We start from the raw sequence: 15620 nt of genomic DNA, 5'->3' as shown, positions 1-15620 counted from the left end.
GTTTTATGAACACAAGGCTGCTGTACTTTATACCTCATACTAAGTACAGCAGCCTTGTGTTCATAAAACAGAAAGATTGGCTACTGGGTAAGACTGACGTTATGTATCTTTCAGGACCTTTCACTGCTTCGTCTTAACCATTACTCTATGGCTCTGGTCTCAGCCACCACTGTGGATATTTTGACATTCAATTTTATTTATTTTTTATATGTTGACACTACTGTTGGAGCAGCCATAAACTACACAGGTTCATCCTGGTGTTCTGGGCATCTTTGTAATGTTAGTAAAAAGCAGGTAAAAGAGTAATGTTTGAGGCAGACTAACATCAGTCACTCTGCGGGTTTAAACCACAGCTATGTAGGCTAAATACGTAAGATGCGACCATGAGACCATCTGAATTAGACTATAGAAGACATACTGGGCTGCCGTGAAATCAGTCGTTAAGACTGAGAACTTTAATCCATGTGAGTAGTCATGATGGCATCCTGAGGCAGGTCTAGTCAGCTGCACTGCACATTAGCTCAAAACCAGAACGAGAAATGGCATTAAAGGAACACTTTTTTTATATTTACTATTTGTGAGAGAAATACATAAGGTATTTTTGCCACACATCAGCATCTCCTTACATTCACAACAGTAGGATTTAAGTCTGCAAATGTCTGTTTAAAAGAACAAGGACACAATTGATATTTCATCAACTCAGTTTGCAACCAATACAAATTTGTAGCATACATCTTGATCAAATCCTTAATTTGATATATTTGTAGTTGAACATGAACAGATTGTTTTCATGTAAGATTATGTAAATGCAGTACCCATCAGCACTGGGGAAGGATGTCTGACTAGGAGAGGAGTGGGTCAGAGGAGAGGTGGACGGTCTGAAGTTACGATGGGTCTCTTCCACACCAACTGCAGAGGGCACGGAAGAACTCTTAAACACTTCTAGTGAACAAAGGCAAGTGAGACAAGTATGTCGGAACTAAAGCCTGTAGCCAGAAGGAGATGACAGATTTTGAGATTAATGTGGAGATACGTTTTCTGTCCGACAGCAGCGCCCGACATGAAGTTATAACAACGTATAGGTGTTCCAGGTCTAAATAGGTTAGCTGGACTCACTACCGGATATATGTATACATTATTTTTTTAATCTTAACGATTTGGAAATCTGGTAGCATCACACACACACTACACTATCACTGCGTTCGCAACTACAGGATAATCTTATAAGATTATTTCATCAGTCCCCCGCTGTACCATTCCATACAGTAGCGGTTCAGAATAAATGTAAGTTTACTTTGAACCTACCACATGCTAGTGGTTTTAACAGCGGATCAGATGTTGACAATGACATAGGCTTTCACATTTCACCTAACAGTATACCAAAGCCAGAAATGACATGCAAAGGTTATGCAATGCAGCAACCAACTCACCAAATTGATTATGTGCTTGGGGTGTTTGGCAAGAGAAGTCCACATGTTTCTCCACAGAGATTTGTGATGACAAAACACCTACAGCACTCCTGAGTGAATGTTTCTTCTCTGGAGTAAAGCTAGGATTGTCTTTCTGCTGCTGGCCTGTGACCCTCACCCTCTGGGTAGGGGGAGAGGTAGTTTTTTGCAGGCCCAACTGCCCTTTCCTCATGTTAGGAGAGGTTCCCGGTTCACCAGGAGAAATTACATGGTTGTCCTTAGTATGCTCCACAGTTTGTAAGGAAGACCGAGTGTTGTTGCATACTAATTTGCCTCGGTTTTCTATCGAGTTCCTGTTTGAGGTGCTCGGAGTCCTTTCGTCAGCTTTTGCAGCAGCTGCAGAAGGCTTAACAATGGAGGGCTGCCCCGAGCCCACAGACCTTCTAGCCGTGCCGGACCGTAGTGTCGGTATGCAGCTCGCCTTAGGCCGAGGAATAGAGCTTCTCCTTTCACTTTTACTACCTGAAGACAATGCATTTGGACCAGATCCCGACTGGTGTGTTGTAGTGCAGTTGGCGTCTTTTGTCTCTCCTTTACCATCTCTCTCCTCACCTTTCCTATTCGAGGGCCCTTGTTTCAGATGATCTTCCGCTTGCTGGGCATTCTCCTCAAGAAGAGATCCACCCTGAGACCTCCTGTGAGACTTGTTGAGGTTGTCAGCCCAGCTACTTAGATCAAACGTGGTGTGTGCGACTGAGGCATCACCACTGTTACTACTGCTAGACACATCAGACATTCTCAGGTACTTCTCTATGTCAAAGGCACTGAGCTCGCCAGCACACATGCTTCTCTGTAGTGTGTCCAGCAGGGCACTCCGGTCCAGTTGAGAGCAAGCCTGGATAGACAGAGTATAGGCAAAACGTGACCGTTCAGATTTCCATCATAGGATCCGTTTTAAGGTTCAAGATGTAAGGACAGCTCTGATACAGATTATAGATCCATAACCAATTAATTCATCTTAGTCTAGCTTAACTAAAAAATGTATTGCAATTAAAGAAAATCTAACATTACATCAAATATTACAGTCACCAAAGCACTGATTTTGTTAAGAGAACTCACATTTTGAAGTGTGGCGGCTTGGTCTGCAGCTCCAGCAGGCCTGGGCTGGTTGTTGGCTCTGCTCCTCTTGGACAGCTCCAGGATCATGGCGGCCAGATGAGACGGGTCTGCGCTAATGGAGGCGTCGGCAATGGCTGAGGCGATGGTGCTGATACTCAGCAACAGGTTGCTGTTGGTTTCGTTGGGGGAGACATAGCTCTCATTAGCCAAACCCGAGGCCCCAGAGTCATCTGGCACCACACTGGGTTCCGAGCGGTCCTACAAGTTGAAATAAGCATGGTAGATCAGATCCTGATTTTAACACAACAGTATTTATTGTCCATTACTGGGAGTCAACAAGGACTTCGTACCTTCGTTTTGTCGCAAGGTTTGGGATCAGTATCACCTTTAGGTGACATTCGATCACCTGGTGCTTCAATTGTCTTATCCAGGTCCTCTGTTAGGAAGGGAAATGTAATTAGTATACGGTCAAAATGCAAGATGAACATACAAATCTGAAGTATTACTTTCATAACTACAACACACCTGTAAAGTAATCTGAGGAATAACACAACTGTAAAATCATGTGATGTATCATTACTTCTACAACTAGTAAACAAATGTGAACACACCATGTTTCAGAGTTTTGTCTGCTTCACTCAGTTCAAAGGTGGTGTCTCTGGAAGACAACTCTGAAGGACGGATCAGAGGAAATGGTTCCCTTTTCTCCGGAGATGTGATTATGTACCCAAAGGAGGGCTGGAGAGAGAAATAAAGAAATGTTTTACTGATCATAGTTGTCCTCTTCACAACTATTTATGACCCACTAGCTCAAGATAATAGCTCAAAATAGGACCAGAGAAAACACACACGGCAACAAATTCCTGATGACTCAATTATTCATACAGACGTGCCCTCTTATAAAATCCAAAGCACAATAATATATTGTGCATTTCATGTGCTTGCTTACAAACGTTACCAAATACCAATAAAAATATCCACGATGGGAGCAACATTCTGGTGTGCAGATGTATGCACACCCATCACCAGATAGATAAGAGTACTACACAGTACACACCAGCCTACTCTGGAGCAATTGTTGTACGGAACTATTTATTCTATACAAACTTTCAGGCCATCATCATCATACATGGTCAGCATGATAAAAGGCGTCACTCATTTCACACAATCATGGACAGCCAACTTGTGCTGTGGAAGAGGAGAGACTGAGAAAGAGCAAATTGTTATTCCAGCATCAACCAGGAGAAGAGAGTTCAACTGACCCTTTTGACCCCGTCTTCATCACTGCCATTCCCCAGACAGCCCATGGCCTCAGAACGTTGACCGAAGAACTCCCCTAAGGAGAGACGCAAATAGCTCTGGTTCCCCCTATCGAACTCAGACGACACCTGGGAGGCCCTCATCAGGACGTGGCTGTTGGTGGGCAGCTTCCAGGAGGTGTCCGCTATAGTCTGACTATCACTGGCTGCTTCTATCTGCTCCTCCTGAAGGAAAGGGACAATTGCAATATTAACACAAGACAATTAAAAGCTATGTACTGGAGTTTGCAGTAAGCATGCAAGAGTTCCAGTAAACGCGGCTAACGAACCTGCATGAACTGGTTCTCTTTCTCAAACTTCTCTTGGTCTTCAATGATCTTCTCAAGGGCATTACCTGTATATGAGATGCAATTAGTGTCAGTAAATGTTTATACCTTTAGTAGTTAGAAGTGAGGGGCTCTCTTGTCTTCGTACATCATCCAATTTGTTCAGACACATAAAGTACTTTCTCCTTTCATTGCCAATGGCAAAAGTGAGATGTGACGGGGCGAAAAGCTGTATATAGGAGGGGCTAGTGCCCGTCAAAAATCACACCCGTGTGAAGTGAGGGGCACTCTTATCATCGTACATCATCATGATGTAACATGTCGATTTGCTCAGACACATATGACATATATTCTCCATTCATTGTCAATGGGAATTTAATGTTTGTGTAGGACGAAAATCCATTTTACACCAATAGCTGAATATACAGTAGGAGGGGCTAGCACCCCTAAAAAGAACTGAGGATAGAAAAAAGCATCCAGAGGCTCCACAATCAAAAACTGGTGCTTACATCCAGGAACAAAGTCCTCGCTCTGTAAGTGGCCAGCATCCTCTGGTACATTGCCATCAAATTCCTTCTGAAAGGAAGAGTAGTAGGCCAAGTCCGTCACCCACTTCCCCTCTTCATTTTGGTACACCACACTTTGAGTGGCACCTAGAGAGAAGAGATGCGCAATGCAGTGACTTCACACTCATGTAAACAACATTCCTATATCAGGACTTAACCAAAATGTAGACCTGAAAACCTACCCATAAATAGTGTTTTAGTGAAGTTGCTTCTGAAAACCTACCTATAAATAGTGTTTTAGTAAAGTTGCTTCTAGGCAACCAGTTTGGTCGTGCTTACCTTTATGTAGTATAGTAGAGCAACACTCTACTATAGAGCAGTGCTGTTTTTGGCAGGCATGTTTTAGTCAGTCTTAGTCATTTGGACGAAATGCTTCATTAGTTTTAGTCACATTTTAGTCATTTCCATCCCTTTTAGTCTAGTTTTAGTCTACGAAATCGCCAAAGGGTTTTTTTTTATTATTTTTTATCCCACGATTTTGTAACCCAGTTTTCTTTTCACCCAGTGCCAATTATCTAATGTAATCCTGGGCGCTACACTTCCTCTGCCAACCTGGGGGGGGCAGCGGACTGCCAAAGGGTTTTAGTCCAGTTTGTCAAAAATAAAATATGATTTTATTTTTTAACCGCCCGAAATTCCGAATTACAATCTTATCTTAAATTATATATTTTATGACTGTATTTTGTGATGACTGAATGAACAGCAGGCCAGTGGTTCCCACAGTGTGGTCCGGGGTCACCCAGGGGTCCTTGAGAGAGTTCCGGGGGATCCCCAGCTAAATTATAGTTAGAAACTCACGTCTTTGTCATATTTTAATCAAACAAGAGAGCTGACGCTCGTCAGCGTCAGTCTCGTCCTGAATCCTTTTTGTTTATTTCGTTAACGTCAGATATTCGTCCTGAAAAAAGGGCCGTTGACGTTGTCATTTACGTTATCGTCATGCCTGACGAAAAACAAACACTGATATAGAGCAAGGACTTCCAAGGAGAAAAAATTCTAATACTACCGGTACCTACAACTACTTTTAAAACTACACCAGAAACATTGCTCTCTGACCTTGCTGAAACTCCTGTTCCAGGTTTTCTGGACAGTGGTTCCAGCCATCATCGGAATCCTCCGGTTCCTGGTGGAAGCTCTGTGAGAAATATTTGGGCTCCAGGGAGGTGGATAGGAGGTTGTTCTCGTCCTCACTGGTGTTGCCTGACGGCGCAGCCGCTCTGGCATCACCACAAGGTCCCCCCCTTAACCCTAGGGAAAGCCTGGTGCCTTCAGCTTCACTATCATCATCATCATCATCATAATAGTCAGGAGGCTGCACCTTAGGGACAGTAGGTAGCACAAAGTTTAAGCATTGAATTAAAATTATCCAAATAATAATAAATAATAACTAGAACTGCACTCTGTCGAGTGCATACTTGCTTGTTGCACACTAGTAGGCCATAAATGGCCAACTAGTGCGCAAGCAGAGCGCGCAAGTCCTTTCGACCGCTGTAAACGGTCAAATCTCAGTATCTCTGTGAAAGAACGTTTGAAATGATTAATGTTTAGATGTAACCATTTGCTACCTACCTACTTTATGCATATAAACACCTAGTATTATTAAGTATGGTTCAAGTTTCTATCTATATAAGAAATACTGTTTTATCGTTGTAGATATATTCTGGATCCCTTTTTAGTTTTTCAGAGACAAATGACCATATTTCTTACTTCATACGTATACTATATACATAATCAGTAAAAATAAAATAGCAAATTGTGCCTGATCTGATTTGATGTTTATGCAAGAAAACAGCAAATCTGTGCCTGGTTTGCTGGGGCAAATGACCACAAATGACCATATTTCTTACGTCATCATTAAGAGCTAGTCATACACATACACACCACGTACTCTGGTCCCAGCAGATCAGGCACAATTTGCTATTTTATTTTTACTGATTATGTATATAGTATACGTATGACTAGCTCTAAATGATGACGTAAGAAATATATATAGTATATATATAGTATATAGGCATATACTATATACGTATACATATATACTCTATACTCTATACTGTATAAAGTGTGTAGTTGTAAGTTGATTAGCGGTATACTGTGGTTACTTTGTGCCAAAAACTGTGACAACTGTTCCGCCATTTGATGTTTATGCAAGAAAACAGCAAATCTGTGCCTGGTTTGCTGGGACCAAATGACCACAAATGACCCTATTTCTTACGTCATACGTATACTATATACATAATCAGTAAAAATAAAATAGCAAATTGTGCCTGATCTGCTGGGACCAGAGTACGTGGTGTGTATATGTATGACTAGCTCTAAATGATGACGTAAGTAATATATATAGTATATATATAGTATATAGGCATATACTGTATATGTATACATATATACTCTATACTCTATACTGTATAAAGTGTGTAGTTGTAAATTGATTAGCGGTATACTGTGGTTACTTTGCGCCAAAAACCGTGACAGCTGTTCCGCCATTTGATGTTTATGCAAGAAAACAGCAAATCTGTGCCTGGTTTGCTGGGGCAAATGACCACAAATGACCATATTTCTTACGTCATCATTAAGAGCTAGTCATACACATACACACCACGTACTCTGGTCCCAGCAGATCAGGCACAATTTGCTATTTTATTTTTACTGATTATGTACTGATTATGTATATAGTATACGTATGACTAGCTCTAAATGATGACCTAAGAGATATGGTAATTTGTGGTCATTTGGTCCAGCAACACAGGCACAGATTTGATGTTTTTCTGCATAAACATCGAATGGCGGAACAGCTGTCACGACGAAGGAGACCGGGCGAAAACATTACTTGCGCGCTCTGCTTGCGCAAGTAATTATAATTGGCATGGTAATAGTCATTGCAAGCAAGTTACATAATGTCCCACCCCTTCTACTCAGAATTTCAATGTGAATAATGGGCAGGTTCAAAGCTAGCTGCAATTTGCAACTCTAGATTTGTTATAATGGGATGAATCTAGAGTTGCAATACCCTCCATTGACTCCATTGATTATTTTTGTGTGTGTTTGGAAGCACTCGTTTTTATTAACGGGTAGCCGTAGTAAGCAGAGGAGTGTAGTTATTCTAAAACTTGCATAATGTGGGTCATCATGTTAAAAAGGCTTTTCCCGAATTGTTCACATTAGATCGCCATGGTTACTGAAGAGGTTAGAGTATAAACTCCATATTTGGATGTTGGTGACTCACTGCAACATCCTCATGATAGCAGGAGTGAACATAACTAGTGTATAAAGGTAAGTGTGTCCTCAGTCCAGACAAACCAACACTTCCTCCCTCAACTATTATGATGCATTACAGTTATGTGAGCCAATCGCTCACATAACCAAGACAGTTCATAGTTCATACACATACAAAGGATGAAGTTACCATTTGCTGCCCTCTAGTGGCCAGAAATCTGTAATTGCAGCTTACACCATCTACATTCTACACTAATATAACATTAACATTTTCATGATTGGACATGTATGGACGGGACTGTAAACAATTCCATTGCCATGTGCTTCATGTCCTTTCGTATTGTACCTTGGAGAGGTGGAAGCTACTCTGTGTGGCCTGCAGGGGGCCAACTGTTGCATTGGCCGTGTCCTGAGATCTCCAGTGTCCCGCAACACTCCAATCCAACGCTGCCTCTGTAGCAGGTCCACCTTGTGTACCGCCCATGGCATCCTGGGAAGAATTAGGACCAGTGGTAATTTGCATTTGGCAAAATGTCATAAGTTATTGTCTACACAATATGATCTAGTCAAAGAACGTCAATGATGACAAACTCTGCACACATGCCCACTGCATTCTCGTGGTGCATTGGTGAAAAGGGTGGCCAACATTTGATTCTACTCTTGACAAGACAGGGTTAGGGTAGAGTTATAGCCCTGTCTTACAGCAGCACCCACCAGGACCTCCTGTCTGTCCAAGGTCATGCTCCAGTTGACTTGAGACATTCTATAAGATCCCCCTAAGGCCCCCAGGGGGGAACTGATCTCTCCTGTTCCTACGGGACCCACGCGGTCTCCCATCTGAAACACACACACACACACACACACACACACACACACACACACAGACACACACACACACACACACACACATTAGAAAAATACTTTAGCAGCCAGACATTTTGGCAATCAGGTCATTCTCATATACTAGCTGCTAAAGCCCCCTAAAATACCCAAAGAGCCCCACAAAAATCAGCACATGCAAATAGTTTCCTTGCTAGAACCTCCACACATATGCCATCACTGAGATGTCCCTGGAGTCAAGAAAGAAAACAGTAGGCTATTGATATCATATATTAATCTAATATCGCACTCGCCAAAAAAGTAGACAAAAAAAAATCACTTCAATTTCCGGCGAACGACACTATTGGATTTACTCACGGGATATAGAAACAGTGCCATTTCAGTAGTATAGTATAAAATGCATGTAAAGTAACAATACAAACTTTAATTGCTGAGAATAATAATTGTGTATTGAACCGCGGAAGGTGTACTGTACCGTTCATTATACAGAGAATCGTATACTAATTTCCTGCATGAATCAGGGATTCATGCAGGGATTCAAGGCAAGTCTAGGATATTTAGCACTAGTGTCGATAAGAGCATCTCTCGCTACCTCAGTGTGTCTGGAGAAGCCATTTCTTCCAAGTCCTGCCAGGGTGTTCGGATCGCTAGCCTCGTCTTCTCCAACGCCACTACTACCCACAATCCCTAGCGCCCGCAGGACATCATAGGTGGACTGAGTGGCAGCTGGAGTGTAAGGGAGGGTTGACACCCCTCCATCGTTCCCGCTGTCCTCACTCCCACTGCTCCCATCCCCGCCTCCTCCGTCTCCTGATGTTACAGATGTACAATGACAAAAAACACAAACAGGTGCTAAGGGTTAGAAATCACATGTTGCCTTGTGATGCTGTTGTTCATCCATGAGATCACAGGATTACTTTTTTTCTTTTTAATCCAAGAGTCCCAATGTACACGACGTACAGCATTTCTAATAAAGATGCTGAACGAAGGCTCCCCGTTTACTTGATGTTGACGATAAATGCTCTTCTAAGTGCCATCTTCAGAATTGGCCTTATTTAATGTCTGCTTAATCTCAAATAACTTAAATATCCCAAAAGACATTAATGGTCGTAATGTCTGCCTTTGCATGTAATATTACCTGTATGTAGGGGAATCAAGCCTGTTATCTGGTGGGGCGGCCATAGCTAAATGGGTTGAGGCCACCTGGGAAACAAAGTCCCTTGGTTGATTCCTTGCCCGGCTACATGTTGAGATGTCCGTTAGTAAGATAAGCCCTATTATTGTTCTTCCCAATAATAAATTATTGTTCTTCCCAATGTGACAAAAGCACATTATTAATGTCGTTCTACTTTATTTTCTGTGCATGTTATTTGTATACGTGTGATATGTAACATGTGGGTTGTGAGAGTCTTATTCTTTCCTATTTCTATGTGAAAGGTAACGGGTCTGGTACTAGGGTGATTGATAGGTGTCAATGACTGATTGATGCCACCACCCAAGTTTACTAATGGGAGGAAGTGACACATGGGAGGGATCTCCCAAACAAACAGTGTGTAGGCCTACACGGAGGAGAAGAGGAGCTCCAGGCGCCAGGTCGCGTTAAAACCGTTCTTTAAGTTTAAATGCAGTGATCTGCAGCCGTGACAATTGAAGGACAGTCGTGCCCCTCGGGTAAAGCATCGCACTTGGAGTTGCCGTCGGGGGGTCAGCGTTGGAAACAGGATTATATCTGCCGGCGGTTGGAGGCTAACGGAGCTGCTGCGATCGGTGAGATCTTTCCAAAGTGTTCCTGGAGGATTGTCAATACTAAGCGTTTTGTTCATTGCGCTGGATTAAACTACTGCAGACTTTCACATGCGCGCGCCTCATTAGAAGAGGAGGACGGACGCGGTCTTTGTTTAATTCTAAACGCGGTTGCGTTCCGCTGACTTTGGGACTGGTTTGGGGCGGGAGGGGGTTTGAATGTAATTAGTGATTGTTGTTTTGAGTTTGTTTTCTTGTTTGTTTATATCATTTAGTAGGGAAAGAGACAGGGAGAGACGTAATTGTGAAGTGTACTGTTTGCCTGCGATTACAACTTCCTATAAAGTGTTCAAAGTAAACCCCACGATCCCGCTGATTTATTCCTTAGTTAATAATTTGCCTTGCTGTGAAGAGGGCGATTGTTACACCAATAATAAATAAGTACTGAAAACGTGTCACCCTTTTCACAATATTGTATCCACTATCAAAAGAGTTAAAGGCATTTCCTGAGAACATAGCAGACGATTGTTTTTTGAGGGATGCTAGCTATGTACAGCTTTGAGGGTCGGTGTAAACACAAACATTGAAGACAAAAGCGAGGGCGCAAATTGTGATTGACCGGAATTACATTTGTGATGTTTGATTGGTTGAGCATGGAATGTGATGCATGACGATAAGAGCACCCCATCAATTCACACAGGTGTTCCCCCCCCCCCCCCCTTCTCTTTATGGGAAGTCAGCCAGTTCCATGTTTCTAAAACTTTCCAGAAAATGTTTATTGGTTTCTGAGTAAGCCTGCCGGAAACCAATAGAAGACTTCAGACGTAACCTATTCTGAGATAATATGGAGGCTGGAGGTTAACTCTGAATGCCGTTTACCTGTGACAGGGGGGATGACCACCTGGCCTTCGGCAGACCGTCTGTGTTCAATCCCAGTCTGAGATCGGCTTCCGCGGCCACTGGAAGGCTCGTCATCAGAACTGCCTCCCTCCAAACCCGGTCTAAAACTGGGACGGTTACTCTCCCCAACCTGCTCCAAACAATGAAACTGTATGTCAATACCACCAATTTACTTATACACATTACACAATACACATTATGTGATAAAACCACAGCAAAACTCCAACATAAGGTATTCTGATTCTGTGCAGATGTAGAAACAACGATACATCATTCAATAGTTAATGTACACCAAGGGAAATCTTTCATGTTGCTGCTCAATTTGAAATGCCTCGCACTCATCAATATCTGGTATTGCCCAGCACTGCCATTTCTTGTAAACATGACTGATGTGTTCCGCATGTGCAATAATCATTTTCTCCTATACCATTCGGCCCTACTACACCACCATATAGTATATACCATATACACCATGCATTTCTAAACTCTCACCAGCTGTCTGGAGGTGCTTGGCAGCAGCAATCTAGTCCTGGGAGCCTGGCTGTTCCTCCTGGCCACCTCCAGTTCATCTTCGGTGTCCTCCTCATCACTGGCAGGACATGAATCCATGCCCGTTGCGGCCAGCCGCACATCAGGCATCTGGAAGTCCTCCTGGAGTGACAACACACAGAATTATATAGCCGTGAAAGTTACAGTGAAGAATTAGCGAATGACCATGTATGTCTGATCACCTGATCATACTCATCGAGGAACTGGTATCTGTTCTTCTCTGGTTCTGCAAAGCGTAGGTTTGAGGCAGCAGCAACAGAGAATGCCGGTAGTCCCTACAAACCAATGAAGACAGAAAATCTACATATTTTCTCATTCAGAGAAAAACTGAATAAAGTGAGTAAACACTGAGTAAATAATGTACATTAATTTGTCGGCAAAGTGCAAAAAAGTGAACATGATGAGCAGAATTGAGGAAAGGGATATAGAGAAGGAAGAGGTGGGAGAGGAAAGTAGAGATAGGCTTACTGCAGCAGGAATCTCCTGTCCTTCCACTCTCCCTCTCTGCATGGCAGGAGGGAGTAGCTTATTAGAGTACAGGTCCAGCTCGTCATGCAGATTGTTCACGTCAATGTCATCATCTGTGGACCAAACACACAAGTGGGTTAATATCTGTATATGAAGCCACGTTCTTTAACCTAGCACTCTCAATCATGTTCTCCACATCTACGTCTTCTCAAAATACTTGAAGTACTACTAGTGTCCATTGAGTCCATTCTACAGTCAAGTATGATTTAAGAATTCAAAGCCATGTAATTTAGTAGCTGTGCAGAGCCATTAAACACATTTTGAGTAGTGAAATTTGTCACTCCTTCAAATAAAATGAAAAAAATAAAAGTGAGAGGAGCTCTTATCATCATTCCAGCCAATCACAATTTGCGTGTTCACTTTTCGGTCCTCAATAGGTACTTTGAGCACCCCATAGCGATGGTTTGATTGGCTGAGCAATCAAGCAATTGATTGGCTGAGCAATCAAACCAATCAAATCATTGCTATGATTCACACAAACACACAAAGCTGGGCATAGGAGGGGCTAGCACCCCTCAAAATGTTAAGTTGGGTGGGGTACCTGTGAGGTCACTGTTTATGCTATCAAAAGACATGAGTTTCTCATTGGCCAGGAAGCTTGAAACACTGCCACTTAAATGGTTGCTGTCTGCACCGTCACTCTCTGGACTGTCATCCTCAGCTGTGGCAGGCACAGTCCTGGCCTGCATAGATTGCACCAGGGAGAGAAAGCATGAATGAAACATACTGGGAACATTTTCCTCAACATTGGTATATGGGACAACATCTCACTTTTGCTTCTTGAAAGGTTTTAACTTTTAAGGTTTAACAACCATTGGGCGAAATGGTTGACTGAAGGATTCAACATGAATCAGACAGACAAAAAACCATTGATGGTTAATTCAGACTTCTGAGACTCTTACATTGAACTGTATTATCAGTTAACAAGACACTTGGCCTTTATGGGAGCTACTGCTCCTAAGGATCGGTAAAAGGCAAAGCAGAGGACATGGTTTGCATCGTAAACCATGTCCTCTGCTTGCCTTAGAAGGACTTTGTGTTGTATGACCCAGTATGTCATTTGTCTCGTTTGGTAATGTTTTAGGATGCCACAGTAACACAAATACACCTCGAAAAAATGTATGTATCCATTTATAGTACTGTATGTCGTCAACTAGCCTTTTATTGTAATTAAATACCTAATGAACCTGTATGAAAACATTTAGAAAATCATGTGGTACCTTATTTTCTGTTACATCCTTATATCCAAACTTGGCGAATGTCAGCAGCCCAGTTGAGATATCTAGCAGAGAAAATACTAACAGTTTTATTCACGTCTACAATTTTTTTTTTAGCTCTCTATGACATATAACAGGGATGGCTAATGCAGATCAGTCAGACATCTTGCTCAAAAAGTACTCTATTATTACTTTTATCCACAGCAGCCAACAGCATAAGTGAGATCAGGTAGGGAGAGCTCCAGGAGAACTCTAGCAGAGTTATTGCCTTGGTCTACCTGCTGAGCTCTACAGGACCATTTCTTACCATGTTCTGTGGGCCTCCCAGAGAGCAGGCCTGTCTGTGTGGGAAGAGGGCCCAGCATAGAGGGCCCTTTGACTCTGGACTCACTCTCATCCAGGTCAACGTTCACCAACATGTTTGAGATACGATGGGCTGCTAAGAATTCATTTGCATCCTCCCTGCAGAACAGATGGTTTAGAAGAGCAGCATGATCAGGGGGAAGAAATGGAAATTATAGTGAAAATAAATGGATGAAGCTGCAAAGACTGTAGGCATGGGCCAGATGCGGCCCCCACCTTCGGAATACTGATATAGTATTGATTTCAGCTGTTCCAATTCCAAACATGACCGACTTTAATTACTTCAGTGAAGTTCAGTCTATATAAGTATTTAGTTTAATGACAAATATTACATTTGTATAGAATTGAGGGTATGCGTGTGGCATCATCATACCCAGATGTTATGCAGGAACGCCAGTACCGAGTGGCAAAAAACTACTTTTTTTGGTTTGGCTGTAATATGTAAAGACTGTTTTAACTCTCGGACAGTGAGCTGCGATAACTATAGATCATTTGAACTTTTAATTACAAAAATTGGGCGTTTAAATCCTTTTTATTGTATTTTAATGTATCGCCCCCCCTGGTTTTAGCAACTCATTTTTATCTGATTTTAGTGACCTTTTGACATCCATTATTACATTTGAGAGATTTGTATTACTAGGCGATTTTAACTACCACATTAACAAATGCACTGACCTCTCCGCAATGAACTTTCTTAGCATCACAGAGTCTTTTAACCTTGTCCAACATGTTACGGGTCCTACGCATAACAGGGGAAATACTCTTGATCTTGTTTTTAGCTTTGGCGTAGACATAGATAACATTGTTATTAATGACCATGCAATGACAGACCACAAATCCCTAGTTTTTAACATAGCTTTTAGTCCTGACTGTGTTGCCGGAACGCGCACTAAGCGATCCCGTATAGTGAATGGTCAATCTGCTGAAAACTTTTCTGCTGCTTTTACCAACTCCACAATTCAACTGCCCCCAAATGCCAATGATGATATTAATGTTTTAGTTCATTCTTTTAACTCGCACTGTACAGATATTTTAGATGAAGTTGCTCCCTACAAATCCTGCACTGTCCGCACTTTAAATAAAACCCCATGGCTGAATGAAGCTACTCACCGTCTTAGACGGCAGTGTAGAAGGGCTGAACGCCAGTGGAAGTCCACAAACCTTGAGGCCCACCGTTTACTTCTTAAATCACTTTTAATTGATTTTAATTCTATGGTTAAAAATGCCCGAGCTACTTATTTTACTAAATTAATTTCATCCAGCAAACGAAATCCAAAAGTCCTTTTTGACACCATAAATAATATTGTCTGTCCTCCAACGCCCAATCATCATGTTTTTTCTGAAAATGATTGCAATAATTTCCTCTTGTTCTTTGTAAACAAGGTTGCCACCATAAAAGGGCTGGCATTATTCCCTCAACTCCCACCTGCCTTCCGGTCTACAACATCCACCATCCGTCAACTCTAGATGAATTTGCACCTATCTCCCTCCATCATTTAACTCAACTGGTAAGCAGCATGAAAACCTCCTCCAGTCCCCTAGATGTTATACCTACCTCCATGTTGAAAGATGTTTTTAGCTCCAT

At 42.2% G+C, this 15620-nt stretch overlaps 1 protein-coding gene across 3 annotated transcripts in view; it reads right to left on the bottom strand.

Annotated features, from left to right (window-relative positions):
• cep192 (centrosomal protein 192) overlaps positions 1-15620 on the bottom strand; it is a 43534-nt gene that overhangs the window by 24518 nt on the left and 3396 nt on the right. For 2 of the 3 annotated variants that reach the window (XM_083761081.1, XM_083761083.1), the window contains exons 4-22: positions 13980-14134; positions 13676-13737; positions 12997-13138; positions 12396-12508; positions 12110-12202; positions 11871-12029; positions 11358-11508; positions 9328-9545; positions 8598-8732; positions 8242-8385; positions 5736-5997; positions 4623-4766; positions 4117-4181; positions 3791-4012; positions 3140-3266; positions 2879-2964; positions 2529-2786; positions 1431-2304; positions 816-909 (exon numbers count right to left, since the gene is read on the bottom strand). In XM_083761081.1, the coding sequence (XP_083617207.1) occupies positions 816-909; positions 1431-2304; positions 2529-2786; positions 2879-2964; positions 3140-3266; positions 3791-4012; positions 4117-4181; positions 4623-4766; positions 5736-5997; positions 8242-8385; positions 8598-8732; positions 9328-9545; positions 11358-11508; positions 11871-12029; positions 12110-12202; positions 12396-12508; positions 12997-13138; positions 13676-13737; positions 13980-14134 (3504 nt within the window). The remainder of the gene's footprint in view (positions 1-815; positions 910-1430; positions 2305-2528; positions 2787-2878; positions 2965-3139; positions 3267-3790; positions 4013-4116; positions 4182-4622; positions 4767-5735; positions 5998-8241; positions 8386-8597; positions 8733-9327; positions 9546-11357; positions 11509-11870; positions 12030-12109; positions 12203-12395; positions 12509-12996; positions 13139-13675; positions 13738-13979; positions 14135-15620) is intronic. The other variant, XM_083761082.1, reaches the window with a different exon arrangement.

The sequence above is a fragment of the Protomyctophum parallelum genome, assembly GCF_964188405.1.
Source record: "Protomyctophum parallelum genome assembly, chromosome: 3".
NCBI lineage: Eukaryota > Metazoa > Chordata > Actinopteri > Myctophiformes > Myctophidae > Protomyctophum > Protomyctophum parallelum.
This window is presented reverse-complemented; position numbering and strand designations above follow the sequence as displayed.